The 19,094-nt window shown below is 35.5% G+C and overlaps 1 protein-coding gene across 2 annotated transcripts in view; it reads left to right on the top strand.

The window, feature by feature from the left end:
* LRBA (LPS responsive beige-like anchor protein) overlaps positions 1–19,094 on the top strand; it is a 725,050-nt gene that overhangs the window by 544,746 nt on the left and 161,210 nt on the right. For both annotated transcript variants that reach the window (XM_061142480.1, XM_061142479.1), the window contains exons 45-46: positions 2,296–2,436; positions 3,480–3,599. In XM_061142480.1, the coding sequence (XP_060998463.1) occupies positions 2,296–2,436; positions 3,480–3,599 (261 nt within the window). The remainder of the gene's footprint in view (positions 1–2,295; positions 2,437–3,479; positions 3,600–19,094) is intronic.

Here is a 19,094-nt window from a genome sequence, read left to right as displayed (position 1 = left end):
TGTAGCCTTCCGACTGCAGCAAAGCAGAATCTTTTAATGAGGTGGATGTTATTACCACAATAAATCAGCGCTTTCGCGTAATGTATAATTCAATGTGTGTATTCCCACTGTAACTTCTCTGAGTAAGCTGATAGTGTATCATTGTCATTGCACAGCTCCACTGGTCTTATTTTTTTTTTTAACCTTCTTTTATTTGGGGACTTCTTTTTTATATGTTTGCAAATAAATGTGGTATGTCTTGATAGCTGTCCTGTAGCAGGCTTCAGAAACCAACTGTAACAATAACAGCCAGAATCAATACTGTGGGTTCTACCTATATGGATCTCTGCACAGTGCCATTTTTTTTCAAATGCTAGTGAAATCAATCCTAATTGGTTTTAGCATTATATTCAAGAAACGTGATTCTATAACTATTGATTTTGGGGGTGTACTCATTTGGAGAGTAATAAAAATAGGAGCAGATAAAGTGAATACTTAATATGCTGCAGAATCATACAGAGCATTGATTTTATTTTTAATTCACATAATTTGTCTTCCAGTGATTTTATTTCTTCTTTCTTTCCTTTTGCATGGCTCAGTCTTCAGGGACAACAACCAAAATACATTTAAAGGCATTCCAAATTGGTTCTGTAACAAAGATTTCTTGGAGTCGGTTCCATTTTTAACTGGCATAAATTTAGTAAATCAGACTTAATTCTTTTGTACAGAAACTAATGCTTTAGAAATGGCATTTTAAATTGGTATACTGTGATACTGATTTAAAATAATAATCACCTAAAGGTTTTTTAAAATTTTACTTGTAAAGGGAAAAAATGGCTTAAAATAAAATGTTGATTAGAACTGTCCTATTGAAAGAGAATGAAAGGTATGAGCAATAAATTGCAGTTTTGAAAAAATAGTTAACAATTTGAGAAAGATGGCCAAAATGATCATTTAAAATGTTGCTTAAAATTACTTTTTAGCATGAAAAGCAGTTTTAAAACTCGTTTAACATTGTTTCATTTTCAATAGAATATTTCTGAATACATCTATTTTAAAACCAGTATTTTAAATTTCAGCTTAATATTTCTCCCATAAATGGTCAGATATTTTCTTTCTCATATAAATGAGGAGTTGCTAATTGATAGATTTTTTATTAAAGAAGGTAATCTTGCATATTTTTTGGTGCATTGGTATTTATATTTTACATAAAGAATAGAGATTTTCTGGAGATTGGATTATTTTATGAGAATGAATTGTTTCTTGTTCTTTAAGGCCTCAAACCCCTTTGTGAATCCGGAAATCTCTTTGTATCTTCCTGAAGAAGATGTACATGTGCATGATCACACAAAATTTTGCTTTTTGCCTTCTGTTTAATGGAGTTCATGTATTCCCTGAATTACAACAGCATCAGTAATGATACCAGCTAACACTTATTAAGCTCTTATCTTACGCCAGTCAATATTCTGAGGGCTTATAGGCTATTGTTTTATTCAGACTTTACCCCAATGCTAAAAAATTACCTTAAAAATAAGAACATTCATTGACTATTGTCAGGCATGGTTTGTCCCTCTATGTACTTACTCATCTTATTTTACAAAACATCCTTCTTACTGGGTACTGTTTTTACTCCAGTAAGTGCAGACTCTTCATCACTTGGCCATGCTGCTTTGGGGACCTTGGCTGCAATATATTGTTTTCTAGTACAAGCTCATAACCTGTCTAATATTCTATTTATAGTACATATTTAAAAAAAATTTTCATACAGACATGTTTTTATCTTCTGAATTCTGGTTTTACTCATGCTAGTAGAAAATCCTAGATTTTCATTTAATCTTTTTCATGCAGTCCCTTTCTTGCACTTCTCCTCACCCCCTACCTCCTCAAATTTTGTTCCATCTTCTCAGCATCTGTGATATGTTAATCCCTTAGCTTCAAGATTTTGTTTCTGGTTGCTGCTTCTGATGAATTAAGTAGGATTTTAGAGGTGCTTTCCAAAGTATCATATAGCTAATACTCACTTCATGTAATTATCTTTGTGAAAATGCTTGTTCTGGGCTGATTAAACTTTTATTCAAATGAAACCAACTCACTGAGAAATGACAGGTTTCTCCCTTCACTTATATGTATATATTTAATGTGCATTGGAAGTTAAATTTGTGTTGCCATCCACTCTGTGACTGTAACACTGCTTTAAATAGTACGTATTTTTAATTCACTTTCACACTTGCTAATAGGATAATATTTGAAGAGATAAAGAAATAAAGGATGATTACATTTATGTGGGTTTCTTTTCTTTCTCCTCTCTATTGGCAGCCAATAGGAGCTTTGAATCCAAAAAGAGCAGCATTCTTTGCAGAGCGTTATGAGTCCTGGGAAGATGATCAAGTTCCAAAGTTCCACTATGGTACTCATTACTCAACGGCAAGTTTTGTTCTTGCATGGCTGCTAAGAATAGTAAGTTCGATTTGAATAATAAGCCATGGATAAGTAAATTCAATGTTGTGGAGAATATGCATTGATTAAAAATCATCGGCATCGTTATTGAAGGGTGAAATTTTTTTCAGTGATTGAAGCTCTAATTATATAAATATCCCTGTATCCCATTTGGTCTGTATTGTACATGTTACTGTAGAATGGCCATACAAATGTATCACCTGGAATTGCGTGAATTTTTCCCTTAAATTTGCCTCTTCAAATGGTTGATAACTTACCAGACTCTGAATTGCAACATATGTTATTTTCAAATGTAGTCTATTAAAATAAAAACTAAGATTCCCTTAACACAGACATATATTCTTATATCTTGAAAACTTCAGTTGCCCCAAGTGGAATAAGTGTGTTTGTAAGTTAGACCAAGACTGCTGTGTATTGATAACGTATTGGTTAAGCCAGAAGTGTTTCTGTAAAATTGGAAGGTGATTCATCTACAAGAAAGTAATTTCTTTGGGAAAGCATTAGCAGCACATCATTAATTTAAGCTTGTTAGAAAGGTACAGGCAGACATAAATCCTAGAGGTAATTTATAGTGCTTAGCTAATTTCGAGCAATTATCCACTAATATGTGTTTAAGTGTTCTTTAACTATGAGGAGGCTTTTAAATCTTCCAAACATTTTTCTTTTCTTAATCATAAATTAAGTATTGAGCCATAACAATAGGAAAATTATATATTGGACTATTTCTTTGTACTATGAAGAAAAATGCAGTCTTAATTTATGTCTGAATGTTATTAATAAATTGTTCTTGAAAAGGAAAGGAGTCTAAAAAATATAGAAAATACCAAATTTTGGAAATACTTCTGAAACAATTTGAGAACCTTAATGTAATAGTTTAGGTATAATTCTCAGTCTGTGCCTAGGACATAATACTGGCTAATGTCTATCATTAACATACATTAAGTGTCTATTTAATGTATTTAAATATAAAGATTTATAAAACCACATTTTTATCCATGAGAAAACATATGCTTATGGAGTTTTTAAATTGCTTATTTTTTTAGGAGCCCTTCACAACTTATTTCCTAAATTTACAAGGAGGGAAATTTGATCATGCAGATCGAACTTTTTCCTCAATTTCCAGAGCTTGGCGAAACAGTCAGCGTGATACATCGGATATTAAGGTACAGTACTGTTTCATTTTACAGTTGTTACTTCCAGTGTGTTTCTTACTGAATGAATTTCTCTTTTGCGGTACAGCCTTATTTACTAAAGATGAGCCTCAAAGGGTGAGACCTTAGTTAAATGGTCCAGAACTACTGTAAATGATTTCTGTCTCTCTATCTCCTGTCTGTTTTTGTCTGTCTGAATGTCTCCTCTTTCTCTCTAATTGTGGAACAGTTGTTTTCCTTCCTTCTTGGAATCTTTTTTAAAGGAAAAATACAGTAGTATGTATGTAAGGCAGCATGCTCAGTGGAATTCCAAAATCAATGAATAAAATTAATACAGTCGAGAAAGATCACAGACTTAACGTATTTCATTTGACTTTAGCAATTTCCTGTCTCTGTTCTTAAGGTAATCATATTTTACCTGATGCTGGTTCTAAATGCATACCTGACTCTGCTTGGTATAGAATTGCATTATTATATACAGGAAATGAGTTCCTCTATCTATATGTATGTTCAGTACTATAAAAAGATCAAAAACTTGGCACAGAAGCTAATATAACACTTATTTTTGCTTCTAACCTCAGAAGTACTGTATTTTATTTTCGTGACATAGTGTTCTTTCTGAAAGATACTGTGTAGATGCAGTTGAGTAAAATGAGATTTGTCTGTAGTTGTGAAGTTCCTTATAGCATCATAAAGAACTGACTTTTATATAAATAATTATATGTATAATTATATGATAAGTAATATGAGAAATATCTGGGTTTAAAGAAGAAAAGTTGCATTACTTATGTTTATGTTACTATAGAGTACTTTTAAAAATTTCATTAAAATGATAATTTCATCTTTTAGGTGTGTTACATTACAGTCTATAAAATGTGTTCACATACTGTATCTTACCATAGAGTAAACATTTGCTTATATCCAAGGTATTTTATTGAAGAAGATTCATCATACGCAGAAATAGTCTTTTATGTTGGAACATCTATAGGAATTTTTGATATCACAAATAATGTACTCTGGAATACTCTTGAAATTATATATCATCTTCCTCAAGAATCATTAATGGAAACAGGATAATTATCAATGGATAATTAGATAGCAGTTAATCAGAATATTATTATTCTGATTAACAGATTCCGATTAACAGATCAATTATTAACAGATTTAATAATTGTTTCTACTTCTAATCTCGAAACTATGTCATTAATGAGCTCTTTGAGACATAATAAGAGATACAGACATATGAAAACATTGATAAGACTGACTTTCTGTTATCAAACTGAAGACTTAACTAAAAATTTTTCTGAATTTCTAGATTCCCTCTTTTTTTTTTTTTAAAGCATCTCATGACCAAATTATAACCTCATACTTAAGTTTGGTAGTAGAAATGTAAACAATAATGAAATCATAAATTTGAATTCTTTTCTACTGCATAATAGAGGTAGTGGATATTTTCAAATTTCTACCTCTCTGTAGTAGACATTCCTACTTAATGCTTTTTTGGAAAGGAGATACGTGATCGATATTTGTGGTTTTATTGTCTCTTTCTCCTAAATCTTGGCCTTTTTCTCTGATGTTTCTTTAATTAGTGCATGTCTGGTTCCATTTTTCCAAAGATTTTCTTTAAAATACCTCACTTGTAATAAAAAATAAATCCACACAAAAGAGCTATAGCATTAAAAAAAACAAGTCCCCCAAAACCATATGAACTTTACCTTTTTCTTTCCTTATTTTTCTACTTACTCTTGTTTCTTCACAAATAATCACTCAAATTCATTTTGCTTCTATTTGAATGTCCCAGCAGACTTTGATAAAAACAGCCCCAATTACTGAAAAACTACTAGAATTTCAGTTCTTGCTATTGTGCTACTTGACTTTTAGCTTCCTAGCCTAGTTACATAGGGCATCTAAATGAAGAAGTAGAGTACAAGGATAAGGGAGAAGTTGTGTTGTTTTTTAAGAATCTTTTTTAATGTGTACCATTGATTGTTTCAAGTCTTTGCTGAATTTATTATAATATTGCTTCTGTTTTATATTGTGGTTTTTTTAGCCATGGAGCATGTGAGATCTTAACTCCCCAACCAGGGATCAAACCCACACCCCCTGCTTTGGGAGGCAAAGTCTTAACTGCTGGACCACCAGGGGAATCCTGGGAAAAGTTTTTTAAAAAGTAGAAGATTTAAAAATTCCAAGTGTCAGGTTGATGGGAGCCTGGTTAGAAATACTGTTTTATTCTTAACTACTATTTCCTTATGTTCAGATGCACAGAAATTTTCCTCAGGACTGCCTTGGGTGAAACCAAGGGTGAAACTTGCTCTTCCAACCAATGTGTATATTTTCCTAATTTTCTTTTCTTTTTCTTTTTAAACCATAAAATATCTGTGAGATAGATAGGACATTGATAAATTACTCCATTTTCTATATTGATAGCCAGGTAATTTGGACCCTACAACTTAGTATACTTCTAAATGTAATACTTTGTAAAGTTTACAATGTATGGTTCAGTTCACTTACTCAGTGGTGTGTGACTCTTTGCGACCCCATGAACCGCAGCATGCCAGGCCTCTCTGTCCATCACCAACTCCTGGAGTCCACCAAACCCATGTCCATTGAGTCGGTAATGCCATCCAACCATCTCATCCTCTGTCGTCCCCTTTTCCTCCTGTCCTCAATCTTTCCCAGCATCAGGGTCTTTTCCAATGAGTCAGCTCTTCACATCAGGTGGCCAAAGTATTGGAGTTTCAGCTTCAAAATCAGTCCTACCAATGAATACCCAGGACTGATCTCCTTTAGGACGGACTGGTTGGATCTCCTTGCAGTCCAAGGGACTCTCGAGTCTTCGCCAACACCACAGTTCAAAAGCATCAATTCTTCAGTGCTCAGCTTTCTTTATAGTCCAACTCTCACATCCATACATGACTACTAGAAAAATCATAACCTTGACTAGATGGACCTGTGAGGACAAAGTAATGTCTCTGCTTTTTAATATGCTGTCTAGGTTGGTCATAACTTTCCTTCCAAGGAGTAAGCGTCTTTTAATTTCATGGCTGCAATCACCATCTGCAGTGATTTTGGAGCCCAGAAAAATAAAGTCAGCCACTGTTTCCACTGTTTCCCCATCTATTTGCCATGAAGTGATAGGACCAGATGCCATGATCTTAGTTTTTTGAATGTTGAGCTTTAAGCCAACTTTTTGACTCTCCTCTTTCACTTTCATCAAGAGGCTCTTTAGTTGTTCTTCACTTTCTGCCATAAGGGTGGTGTCATCTGCATCTGTGAGGTTATTGATACTTCTCCCGGCAATTTTGATTACAACTTGTGCTTCATCCAGCCCAGCTTTTCTCATGATGTACTCTGCATATAAGTTAAATAAGAAGGGTGACAATATACATCCTTGATGTACTCCTTTTCCTATTTGGAACCAGTCTGTTGTTCCATGTCCAGTTCTGACTATTGCTTCCTGACCTGCATACATGTTTCTCAAGATGCAGGTCAGGTGGTCTGGTATGCCCATCTCTTTCAGAATTTTCTACAGTTTATTGTGATCCACACAGTCAAAGGCTTTGGCATAGTCAATAAAGCAGAAATAGATGTTTTTCTGGAACTCTCTTGCTTTTTTGATGATCCAGGAGATGTTGGCAATTTGATCTCTTGTTCCTCTGCCTTTTCTAAAAACAGCTTGAACATCTGGAAGTTCACTGTTCACGTATTGCTGAAGCCTGGCTTGGAGAATTTTGAGCATTACTTTGCCAGCATGTGAGATGACTGAAGTTGTGTGATAGTTTGAGCATTCTTTGGCATTCACCTTCTTTGTGATTGGAATGAAAACTGACCTATTCCAGTTCTGTGGCCACTGCTGAGTTTTCCAAATTTGCTGACATGATTGAGTACAGCACTTTCACAGCATCATCTTTTAGGATTTAAAATAGCTCAGCTGGATTTGCATCACCTCCACTAGCTTTGTTCATAGTGATGCTTCCTAAGGCCCACTTGACTTCACATTCCAGGATGTCCGGCTCTAGTGAGTGATCACACCATCGTGATTATCTGGGTCATGAAGCTCTTTTTTGTCCAGTTCTTCTTTGTATTCTTGCCACCTCTTCTTAATATCTTCTACTTCTGTTAGGTCCGTACCATTTCTGTCCTTTATTGAACCCATCTTTGCATGAAATGTTCCCTTGGTATCTCTAATTTTTTTTTTTTTTTGGTATTTCTAATTTTCTATGGTTACATTGGTTATATTAATAGGCTGTTTAAAGAGCCTCCTTATAGTTTGTCCTTCTGTAATTGAAGAGGGATTTAATCATGTCTCTTTTTATATTTTACTTTTTGATCTTGCCTCTTCATGTTACATTCTAGCACTTCATAAAGCATGTTAAATTATTATAATTAATGTGTAAGAATGAATGTATTAAAGCACATTTAAATCACTATGATGGTATAAACATTTCCTTAAGATATGATGTTGTATTTCAGATGGAATATTAATTATAGTCTGATCTTTATTTGTGTTGTCTTGTTAGAGTTTTTAGAAATACTAAGGGATATGTTAAACAGTAAAGAGAGGATAGTGAAGTATGTGAGTGGGTGGTAGGAATCATTGTATTGAGTGGATTCTTGCTGGATTAATATACATTCTCTAATGTTTCCATGAGATTTTATAAAAATGAAATATTGTGAGGTAGATGATTTATTTAAAGTTTTTCAGAAAAAAGAATAACATGATAACATTTCTAGTACTTAACTTTTTTCCCTAAAGGTGAATTATCATTATGATATCTTAGGGTTCCTGTTTCTTGCATTATGCTAATACTTTGAGAATAGTTTTACTGAAAAATAAAGGCTACTCCTAAGAAATAAAGATTAAAATACTCTCATTTATTTCAGAGAAGAAAGAGACATTATTAGATGTTACTAAAGCAGTCTTTCACTTTTAGCATGTTTGACCATTTTTAAATTGGGGATATCTTTTGTGTTTCTATGCATCATTGGTGGATCCATTTCAGATCTGACCCTCAATGATACTTTTTATTCAGTTTGGATAAAAAGTTCAGAAGTGTTGGTCAGTTCTCTAGGCTTACCAAACTGTCCAATAGAAATGTAACGTCAATCATAATTATGATCACATATGTAATTTTAGATTTTCTTGTAGTCACATGTTAAAAAGTCAAAAGGATTATGTGAAATTGATTTTAGGAATATATTCAACCTGATACACCCAAAATATTTTTATTTCAACATGTAATCATTATAAAATTATTGATTAGATATTTTGCATTCTTTTTTTTTTAATATACTAAGTCTTCTTTGAGATCTGGTGTGTGTTTTATATTTACAACAAGTCTGTCTTTGGACTAACCATATTTGAAGTGTTTAATGGCCACTATAATTAGTGGCTTCCCCATTGGGCAGTGCAAACTTAGGGCATTGTTTCAGCATCCCACGGAGAGATAGCTTTCTGCTTATAGAAGGAAGATTTCCTTCATCCTCTTTGAGCAGTGGTGTTTTTGATGGTGTACTGCATCTAAATATGAACGGACAGGTAGTAGCAATAGTAGCTAATCTTGAGGGCTGAGATAGAAAGTGCTAAAATTGGTTTGGAAAATCATCTCTGGGATAAATAGTAATTTAAAATCTCGCAGCGAGAGCTTGCATTTCAAGTCTTAAAAAAACACGTTTAGAAACTGAGGTGCAAAATAGATTACTGTCTTCAGCCTGAACCATTATGACCAAGTTTTGTGGAGCAACTAAGACTCGTAAAGCTCTCATCAATTCCATAAGGCAATCACATCTGAACATTTAGGCAGAAAGCTAAGCTTTTCTAGGTAGTTCATTGCCACTGATTTCCCTCCCTCTCTCCAGGCAGCATACTCATTTCAGGCACTTTTAGTGTCGATAAATTTAATGTAATGATTAAATACCATCTGACTTGCTGCAGTTTGAAATCTTTTTCTTCTCTCCTATAGAAGTGATTGACAAATCAGGGCTGAAAAGTGGGAGTCATAAATGTCACTTAGGTTCATAGTTTCGGAGTGGGAATAGGAGTAAGTGGATCTAAAATGGAGATTATTGGTGACACTTTTCTAGGAGCTCGGAATTTAGTACAAAAATATATCTTAAAATAACCTGTGCTAAACGTTAATAGGAGAATAAGAAGTCTGGTAGAATCCTAAGACAGCATTTATGTCTCAAGTTCTTATTTTGAAGTTTATGCCCTGGTTGTGATACAGCACCAAATGAGACAGAGTTGCCTTCAGGAAACTTGTGCACTAAAGGGAATGCTGACAATAAGAGCATCTCAGCAATTCAGTGTGATAAAGGCTCTCTACTTCGTGGAGACGAGATCAGACGTGAAGAGAAGGGAGAGGAAAGAGGCAAGCCATGGCCTGTCGTGAGGTACCTCATGAGCTTTGGTAAAGAGGTTGGACTTTATCCTGGGGGTAGCAGGGGAATGCTGGAAAGCGTCAGGCAGAGGGGATGTGGTGGTTTTGGTAATCACTGTGATTGGTGTTTGAACATGTATTACACCATGAGCAGGAGTGGAAACAGTAAGTAAGTAAGTAAGTAACAGTAAGTAATGGGGTGAGAGGCAATGGAGGCTTGACTCATTCCCGGCAATGTTACTAGAGAAATGTGGGTGAATTTGAGACACACTTAGAAGATGAGAATGGTTAGGATTTGGTGACTGATTTGTCTCCTAAGATGAGAGAGAAATTAAGTTTGACTTGGACGTGTATGTAGAGAATTTAGTTAGGGAGCAGTGATCTAGCTCCCTGCCTTGAGTCAGAAAACTTCCTATGACAGGTGAATTCAACTCCCCGCAAACACATTTAGTTAAGCCAGTATTTATTGATAATTTCATCATATAAAAACGTATGTGATAGTACAGAGCATTTAGTATTAAAAGGATAAAATAAACAGTTCTTTATGTCACGTATCTCCAGGTGAGAACAACAGATATACATAAAACTATGTTTTAATACAAGCTAGACAGTTATAAGTACTATAGTAAGATATACAGGGTGCTCGGGGCTGGTGCACTGGGTTGACCCAGAGGCATGGGATGGGGAGGGAGGGGAGCGGGGGGTTCAGGATGGGGAACACGTGTACACCCATGGGTGGTTCGTGTCAATGTATTGCAAAACCAATACAATATTATAAAGTAATTAGCCTCCAATTAAAATAAATTAAATTTATAAATAAATAAAAGATTACAAAGAAATAGTTAATTGAAAACAATAAAATAAATTGTCCAAAAAAAAAAAGATATAAACAAAATGGAATTAATTCTTCCTGGAGGAAGTGGGCTGTGAATGACTTCATAGGGTAAGTGGTATTCGAGTTGTATCTTAAAGGTTGTGAGAGAGTCTCCTGTCTCCCAGACTTACATCTCTACCATGTACCTTTCTCCTGATCTCTGACTTGCTCCTCATGATCTCCCTCCCATGTGTAACACATTCAGAACCAAATCCCTGATCTTCATTCCCTTAAGCCCACTCTTCTCAGCTTCCCCCTCTTAGTAAATGGTTTCCTGGTTGCGAGTAAAAGCTAAAGTCCTTGCAGTGTAAGACCCTACAGTGACTACCCCTCCCCTCCAAAATCCTGTTACACCTTGACCACTTTGTACCATTTGCCCCCTTGTCCACTCTATTTTAGTCAAACGGGACTTCCTAGCTATTCCTCACAAACTCCACCCAGAGCATTTGCTTTTCATTTCACCTGAAAAATCCCTGCAGATACCCTTCAGGATTAATTTTTCAGCCATTTCAAGTCTTTGCTCAGGTATCATCTTCTTAGGAAAGCCTTCTCTGTCCTCTTTATTTAAAAGTATGTCCCTCAGCCCGTGCAGTTAACTCATTTCTCAGCGCTGTGTTTCTTTAGTCACTCACCACCTGACATGCGTGTCCTTACTGTTTATTATTTATATCTTATCGTACTGGAACACGAGCTCCATAAGAGCATGACTTTGGACTGTTTGCTCATTGGCTTATCCCTAGTGCTTAAAACTGTGCCTGGAATATAGTAGGCCCTAAATTAAAGATTTATTAAATTAATGCTTTGATAAAGTGTATTCTGAGCAAGGAAAATGACACAAACAAAATTCAGACAAAATACTTAGCACATTGGGGAATGCTTGTTTGCCTGCTGATTGATCTTATGTCCTTAGTATGTAGGAACCATAGAAAGGGAAAAACACTGAAAGGCAACTGTGGTCTGGTATGAAGGCCCTCAGTAATATGAAGATACTTTTCATTTCTCAGTCCATGGGATCTCTGGCAAGCTACTCAGCTCTACCACTGGAGTACAAGACTACATGTATACAGACTTTGTTGCTATAAAATTTCATTTATTAAACAAGTTGCAGTTTCTTGACCCCGGGCTATACTTTCCTATCCCCTGCTTTAGCCTATGAGGATTCATTTACGATTTTGCACTAATTATCTCTATTATAAAAAGAAAGTGCTTTGGCAGCAGTATGGAAAATAGACCCATGGAATGGGATAAACGGATGAGAATTTAGATGTGGGGAGAGATATTAAGAGGCTATGACAGTTAAAAGTAAAGACGATAAGAGCCTCAACTTGTTGAAGAGCTAAGGAGATGAGTTCAGGGGATAAGTTTAAAGTAATTCACCAGGGTTTGGCACCTAGTTGACTGTTAAGGGATGGGAGGCATAAAGATGATTCTTTAGACTGGTGCCTAGATAAATAATTATTCTATGAATTATATTGAAGCTGATGCATAGATCAAACGCGTGAATTCAGTTTTGACACATAGATATATTTTCGGAATAACCAGAATACTATCACCCACTTCAGAATAGAGTCATAGGCCTGTAGGAGAAGAAATATTAGGTGATGCTTATCTTGAACTCCCTCAAAACAATTGTCTCGTCTCTTGATCTCCACTTAGCTCCTACCATCTTCCAAGCCCACTCGAATCAAGCTTTCTTCTCCACCACGTTATCAACATCAGTCTTGTCAGAATCACTGATGAGCAGCCTTGTTGTTGTTGCTCAGTCGCTTAGTTGTGTCTGACTCTTTGTGACCCATGGACTGCAGCATGCCAGGCTTTCCTGTCCTTCACCATCTCCCAGAGTTTGCTGAAGCTCATGTCCATTGAGTCAGTGATGCCATCCAAGCATCTTGTCCTCTGTTACCCCCTTTTCCTCCTGCCTTCAATCTTTCCCAGCATCAGGGTCTTTTCCAGTGAGTCAGCTCTTTGCATCAGGTGGCCCAAGTGTTGTAGCTTCAGCTTCATCAGTCCTTCCAATGAATATTCAGGGTGGATTTCCTTTAGGATTGACTGGTTTGATCCTTGCTGTCCAGGGGAGTCTCAAGAGTCTTCTCCAACACCACAGTTTGAATGCATCAATTCTTTGGTGCTCTGTCTTCTTTATTGTCCAGCTTTCACATCCATACATGACTACTAGAAAAACCATAACTTAGACTATACAGACCTTTGTCAGCAAAGTAATATGTCTGCTTTTTAATACTCTAAGTTTTTCATAACTTTTGTTCCAAGGAGCCATCATCTTTTAATTTCATGGTTGCAGTCACTGCCTGCAGTGATTTTGGAGCCCAAGAAAATAACGTCTGGTGCTGTTTCCATTGCTTTGCCATCTCTTTTCCTGAAGTGATGGAACTGAATGCCATGATCTTTGTTTTTTGAATGTTGAGTTTCAAGCCAGCTTTTTCACTCTCCTCTTTCACCCTCAACAAGAGGCTCTTTAATTCCTCTTTTGCTTTCTGCCGTTAGGGTGGTGTCATCTGCATCTCTGAGGTTATTGATATTTCTCCGGGCAATCTTTACATGTTATCAAATGCAGATTTTCAGTTCTCGTGTTACTTGATCTGCATTATTATTGACACAATTAATTGATTCATTTTCCTCATAACATTTCCTTTGCTTGGTGAAGGAGCCACCTACCTTCTCTGACTATCTTCTTTTCTCCATCTCTTTACTGGATTATCTTGTTTTCACACCGTAAATTACTGGCTTACCTTTTGTCTTGTCTTTAGATGTCGTTTGTGTCCACATTTGCTCCCTGGGTGATCACACCTCACCTCTCGGCTCTCCCCTGAATTCTAGGTCTGTGTATCTAGTTCCCTTTGAGCTATGTGTATGTTTAGAGATGTTTTACACTGAACATGTCCAATATCAAACTCTGTACTTCCCTCTTACTCTCCTTCCCACCCTGAAGAAAAAGTCCCGTTCAGTACCCGCCTTTGCCATCCCAGTGAAAGATAGCACTGTTTACCAAGTTTGCTCAGCCCTTTAGAAACCTTGGAATCTTTGTTCCTCCCTGACACACACACACACACACCTCATTGCTCATCTAATCAACCCGCAGAATATGTGTAGAACCTGACATGTATCACCACGTCCATCACTAGGACCCTTGCGCAAGTGGCTGTAAATTCTCGCTTCACCTGCTCCCCATGTGAGGTTTTCTCTATACAGCATCGAGAATAATCTTTTTGTTTTTTAAGTCAGATCATATCCTTTGCTCACATCCATCCAGTGACCGCTTATCTAGCTCAGACCAGAATTCAGGTTCTTATTGTAGCCCTGTGTTGTTCCGTTGCTTCACTGATGACTCATGTCTTTTACTGTACTGTAGCCTCATTGTCTTTGTTGTGGTTCCTCTTCAAAAGTGCCAAGCCTCCTCCTGTTTTGGTGGCTTTGCATGTAATGTTCTCTCTGCCATAACCACTTTTCCAATTTATTTACTTATTTTTCATTCAGGTCTCTGCTCAAATGTCACCTCCTCAGAGTGGATTTGCCTGAACTCTCTCTCTGAAATAACACTGCCCAACCACCATCATTTTCTATCCCTTTATCTTGCCTTTCTTTTTTTTAACATAATGCTTGCCACCATTTGACATGATACATATTTTAGTTTGTTTATTTTATATCTCTGTAGCTAGAGCTCTGTGAAGGTGGGGACTTTCTGTTTTGTTCACTTGGTAATCTCAACATTTAGAACAATGCCTTGCATTTAGTTAGAAATCAATAAATATTATTTGAATGAATGAATGAGTAGATATAAATATATCAAGAAAAGAGGTGTCAGTGAAAAAGCGTGGGATAGACAGGTCATTTGAGGAGAAAAAGGAGAGTGTCTGGCCATTTACACCAGAAGGGCACAGCAAAATGCAGTGGGTAGGTACTTCACTAGGGCTCCCGACATCTCATGTTTTAGGACAGGCTTATCTCTGTGCAGGAGAACTGGTAGTTGAATATCATCTGCTGACCAAGAGTTGTTAATACTTCAGTTTCCTACAGTTTTAACAATTAAGGCACACTGAGTTTTTACTCACGTAGCTTTACAAAAGAAGTACATAATGGCATCTTGCTACTGACCGTATCTTGGATATTCAATTTAAAAATCTTACAACTTTCTGTGTATCATTAGTGATGAATGCAAAATTTTATTGTTATAAAATCAGTAAGATCAGTACAGCATATTCCATACTTAAATAGAATGCTATTAAATCCAAGGAGTTTACTAGATAGTATTTTAAAAATAAATGGCCATCAGTAATATTATACAGAATTGGTTTTAGCTTTAATAACCCTTAAAGGTATTAAATGTGTATCTGTTCATTAGAAGTAATAATACAAAATAGAGATGATCAGAAAATAGTCTTGTGTGTGTGCTGAGATTTGTTAAACATGAGACCTTTGACTTGCCCTCCACTACTTCAGAAACCCCAGGGGCTGTGATCTAAAGATAAGTTAGGTTTCTTTTCTCCTCTATCAGCATGTCTTCTACCGTAATACATTCCACAGATGCTGATAGCATCAGCGTTAGAGCCATTTATAAGAAAATGTTTAGCTACAGCTAGTAGAACATAATTGCTGGATATGTATTTCTTGGAGTATTTGTTAAGAGAAAAAGCTTAAGTTAGGGTGACTTGATAGTTTTATTTTCTTCATCTATTCGTCCTGTTTTCAAACAAACTTTTAAATAATTCAGAATTTTAATAATGCTAAAAGAAAGTAAAATTAGAATCTTACCCTTTCCTAGACATCCTTTGTACATTTCTGATGCATATATCTCCCTCCCTCCCTTCCTCCTTATCTCCCTCCCTCCCTTCCTCCTTATCTCCCTCCCTCTTCTTCTTGCTGTCTCTTCATTCTGCCTCTTCCTTCTCCCTCTCTCTCTCTCCCCCTCTCTTTTTCTTCCTTCTCCCTCTCCCTCTCTTTCTCTCTTCCTTCTTTTCTGTTTTTTTGGCAGTCTCTCTCTTTCAATCTCTCTCTGTTTCACATCCACATTAGAGTGAGCTCAAGCTGTCTTACTTCTCTTGTAACAATGTAGAACACACACACTCTAACTGAACTGTATTTTTGTTCATCCTTGTTTTTGTACATAGCTTATAGATTTGTTAATTTAACCACATCTTTTTAACCCTTTTCTTTTTCACGCATCAGTAAGTTAAATGATATACCTATGTACTAATATTTTTTTCTTATTGAACTTTGTACTCTTGTGTCTACAATGAACCATCCTTTTGTTCTTGTTATTCTTTGACAAAAAGTACTTGAGAAACTGAATATTTTTCTTCTTATGCTACTTACATACTAGACAGAAAAAAAACTTTTTTTAAGCACTTAGAAAATGTTCCTATCTTCCTGAATTATAAAAATGTACACAGGTCAACTGTAGTTTGTTTTTTGAATTAGTGTCTTATGTTTTTGTTCAGTGGAAAAATATAAATTGTTCATTAATATATTTTAGATAGTGGTGTTAACTATTCTTCCCCATACTTAAAGCAATATGTATATATTTTATAACTTGCTCCAGAAAAGATTTACGGTGGACGTTTTATTTCCATCTTCTGGCAGTCACTGCTTACCTATTATTTGCATCATTAATGTCCATTATCTCTCCCCAAATTACACTATCCTGGAAGATAAGCATCTGAAACAGGAAAAGATACAGCGAAGAGGTCCAGTCCAAATCTGCAGGTGAAAAAAATGTGTTTGAAAGCAGGAAAATGCTATAAAGTATTGAGAGTATTCATCATAAAATGAGACATGTGAAGCTATGCTGTCTTTGTTAGTAAAAATAAATAAATCTGTTTTAAATGTGATAGCTATTTAGTAGGAAGTATTAAGTCTCAAATACTTTTGTGGTCATATTTACTTTTACAAGTAAACTTTGTTAAATGCCCTTAGGATTATGTTAAATGCTTTTAAGAATGTCTGTTATCACTGAGTTACCTGTTGGCTTTAAGAATCAGGCAAGTCAGGTCTCTAATTTGGGATTGTTATCAGGGGCATATTAATGGTGATAATAATAATAATAGTAAGATCATTTGTGCTTGTAGAATTCTATATTATCTCATATTAGCCTCACAATAACCCTGTGCTTTAGAAATGGCACTTGAGGTAACTAAGGCTGCCCTGGTGACTCAGATGATAAAGAATCTGCTGGCAGTGTGGGAGACACAGGTTTGATGCCTAGTTTGAGAAAATCCTCTGGAGAAGGGAAAGGCAATCCACTCCAGTGTACTTGCCAAGAGAATTCCATGGACACAGAAGCCTGGTGGGCTGCAGTTCATGGGGTTGCAAAGAGTCAGACACGACTGAGTGACTACACTTTCAAGGGTTAGAAAAGTTAAATTAAAACCATGTGACCAGTAAGTTAAATAGACAGTATATAGTCTAAACTTTTGCTTTCACATCTTTTCTTTAACCATCAGTGTCCCCAAAGCAGTACACATTAAATTAGTTACCTTGCTGTCACGCTTATATTTGACCTGTCAGGATTTCATATTTTAACAAAAAGGAAAAAAATACTGAACTTCAGTTGTGAAGTAGCATCTTTGTTCTTATTTCAGTTTTGATTACCTTATTTCTTTGGATTAAAAGAGTAATATTTGTCATGGTTGCCCGGGTATTATTGAAGTGATGGTTTTAATTCAATGGATAGAATTGGTGACTATTAGAAGGCGAATCGTACAGCCTTGCTGCAGAGTCCATTCATATCAATGTGGATCGTACCTTAGTAAAGAAAACCAAACATATGTGTGGTCACAACCAATCCTTGTCATTATGCCATGAAAGCCTGGGGATTTGTGATCAAAGCAATGGGCTTATCCTTAACTGTGGTATAACCTCTGGTTGAACCTTTCAAACTTTTATTTTAAGAGATGATACACTATATTTTGACCATGTTACTTACCTCTAAGACCTATCCACCTAATTAAGTGATAGAGATTAAAATTATTGTCAGCAAGTCAAAAGAAAATGTGAATTGTAAATATCTCTGTCTTCTGTCAGTGTTGTTTACTTATCATTTTCCACTGATGTTTTAAAGAATTGCTGAACATGTGTTTTTTATCCAGAGCTGAATGTTCTGTTCTGATGAATATAAAACATACTTCACTTTGTAAGTGTACGTTAGAAGTATTAGAGAGATGTAATCTTTGACTCTGTCACTAAATTTCATCTGTCAAAGGAGATAATTCTGAACTGTAATATTTAGTGTTATATCAAGGCATGGTTCTTAGAAAGATGCTTTTAGGATATAGATGGAATTCTGCATGTAACTTGAATGTCATTATCATCCATAGTAAAATTTAGGCAGTATATATACTTACTTGTTTCTTTGGGTACATGTTGGTGTACCTCAGTTGAGTTCAGCTGTTTATTTTCTGTTACAAGGATATTCAAGTTTAATCAACTGATTTACTTTTGCAGATCTCCTTATAGTGAGATTTGTTTTCACTATATGTTTTCAGTATATATACTTACTTTTTTACTTAATTGTCTTTAATTGATGATGTCCTTTATACTATATTAGGTACTTCATAATCTTTCTCTTCAGTTTTAATTTATTGGAAACATGTGTCCATTTTTAAATTATCTCCTGTCCCATGTATATAGTCCTCTCCAAACCAACTGAATAGTTCTTCATCGATCATTGGAAACAAATGGTATATGCATGTTTCAATCTCTGTACCTCTTAAGATATTCCCCTGTCAGGACTGTTCTTGTCTTTCCCTTCTGCTGTTTATCTTTGATTGTAACTACTATTCTTTAATCAGAAGAATGTAACTACCATTCTTCAACAGATTTTCACTGAATATCTAAATGTGCCACTTATTCTGTCTAGGCTTTGGAGGTGTAGCAAGACACATAAAGTCCTTAATCTCCTGGAGCTGTCAATTTAGAGCAAGCAATATAGTTTGATGAGTGTTGTAATAGGAGATACAGTATATTGCATTCTTCTCTTCAGAACTTTCTCTGACAATGCCAACTTTTAGGCATCCTTTTTTCTTTTGAATTTCTAGAAGGCTGTTTGTGCTTATAACCAATTTACTCCCAATTAATATATTCTTTCACTGTTTAGGAATTTATATCTGTGATCTGTAAAGGGGAAGTAACATTTATGTCTCCATATCCCAGATCCTAACACACTTCTTTATAGAGTAAAAATGAAGTGAATTTCTTTGTGCTTGTGATTGCTATATAACACTTCATATCTATCTGATG

Source organism: Dama dama, chromosome 5 (genome assembly GCF_033118175.1).
Source record: "Dama dama isolate Ldn47 chromosome 5, ASM3311817v1, whole genome shotgun sequence".
In the NCBI taxonomy this organism is placed as follows: Eukaryota; Metazoa; Chordata; class Mammalia; order Artiodactyla; family Cervidae; genus Dama; species Dama dama.
Note: the sequence above shows the minus strand (reverse complement) of the source record. Positions and strands in the feature narration are given on the sequence as shown.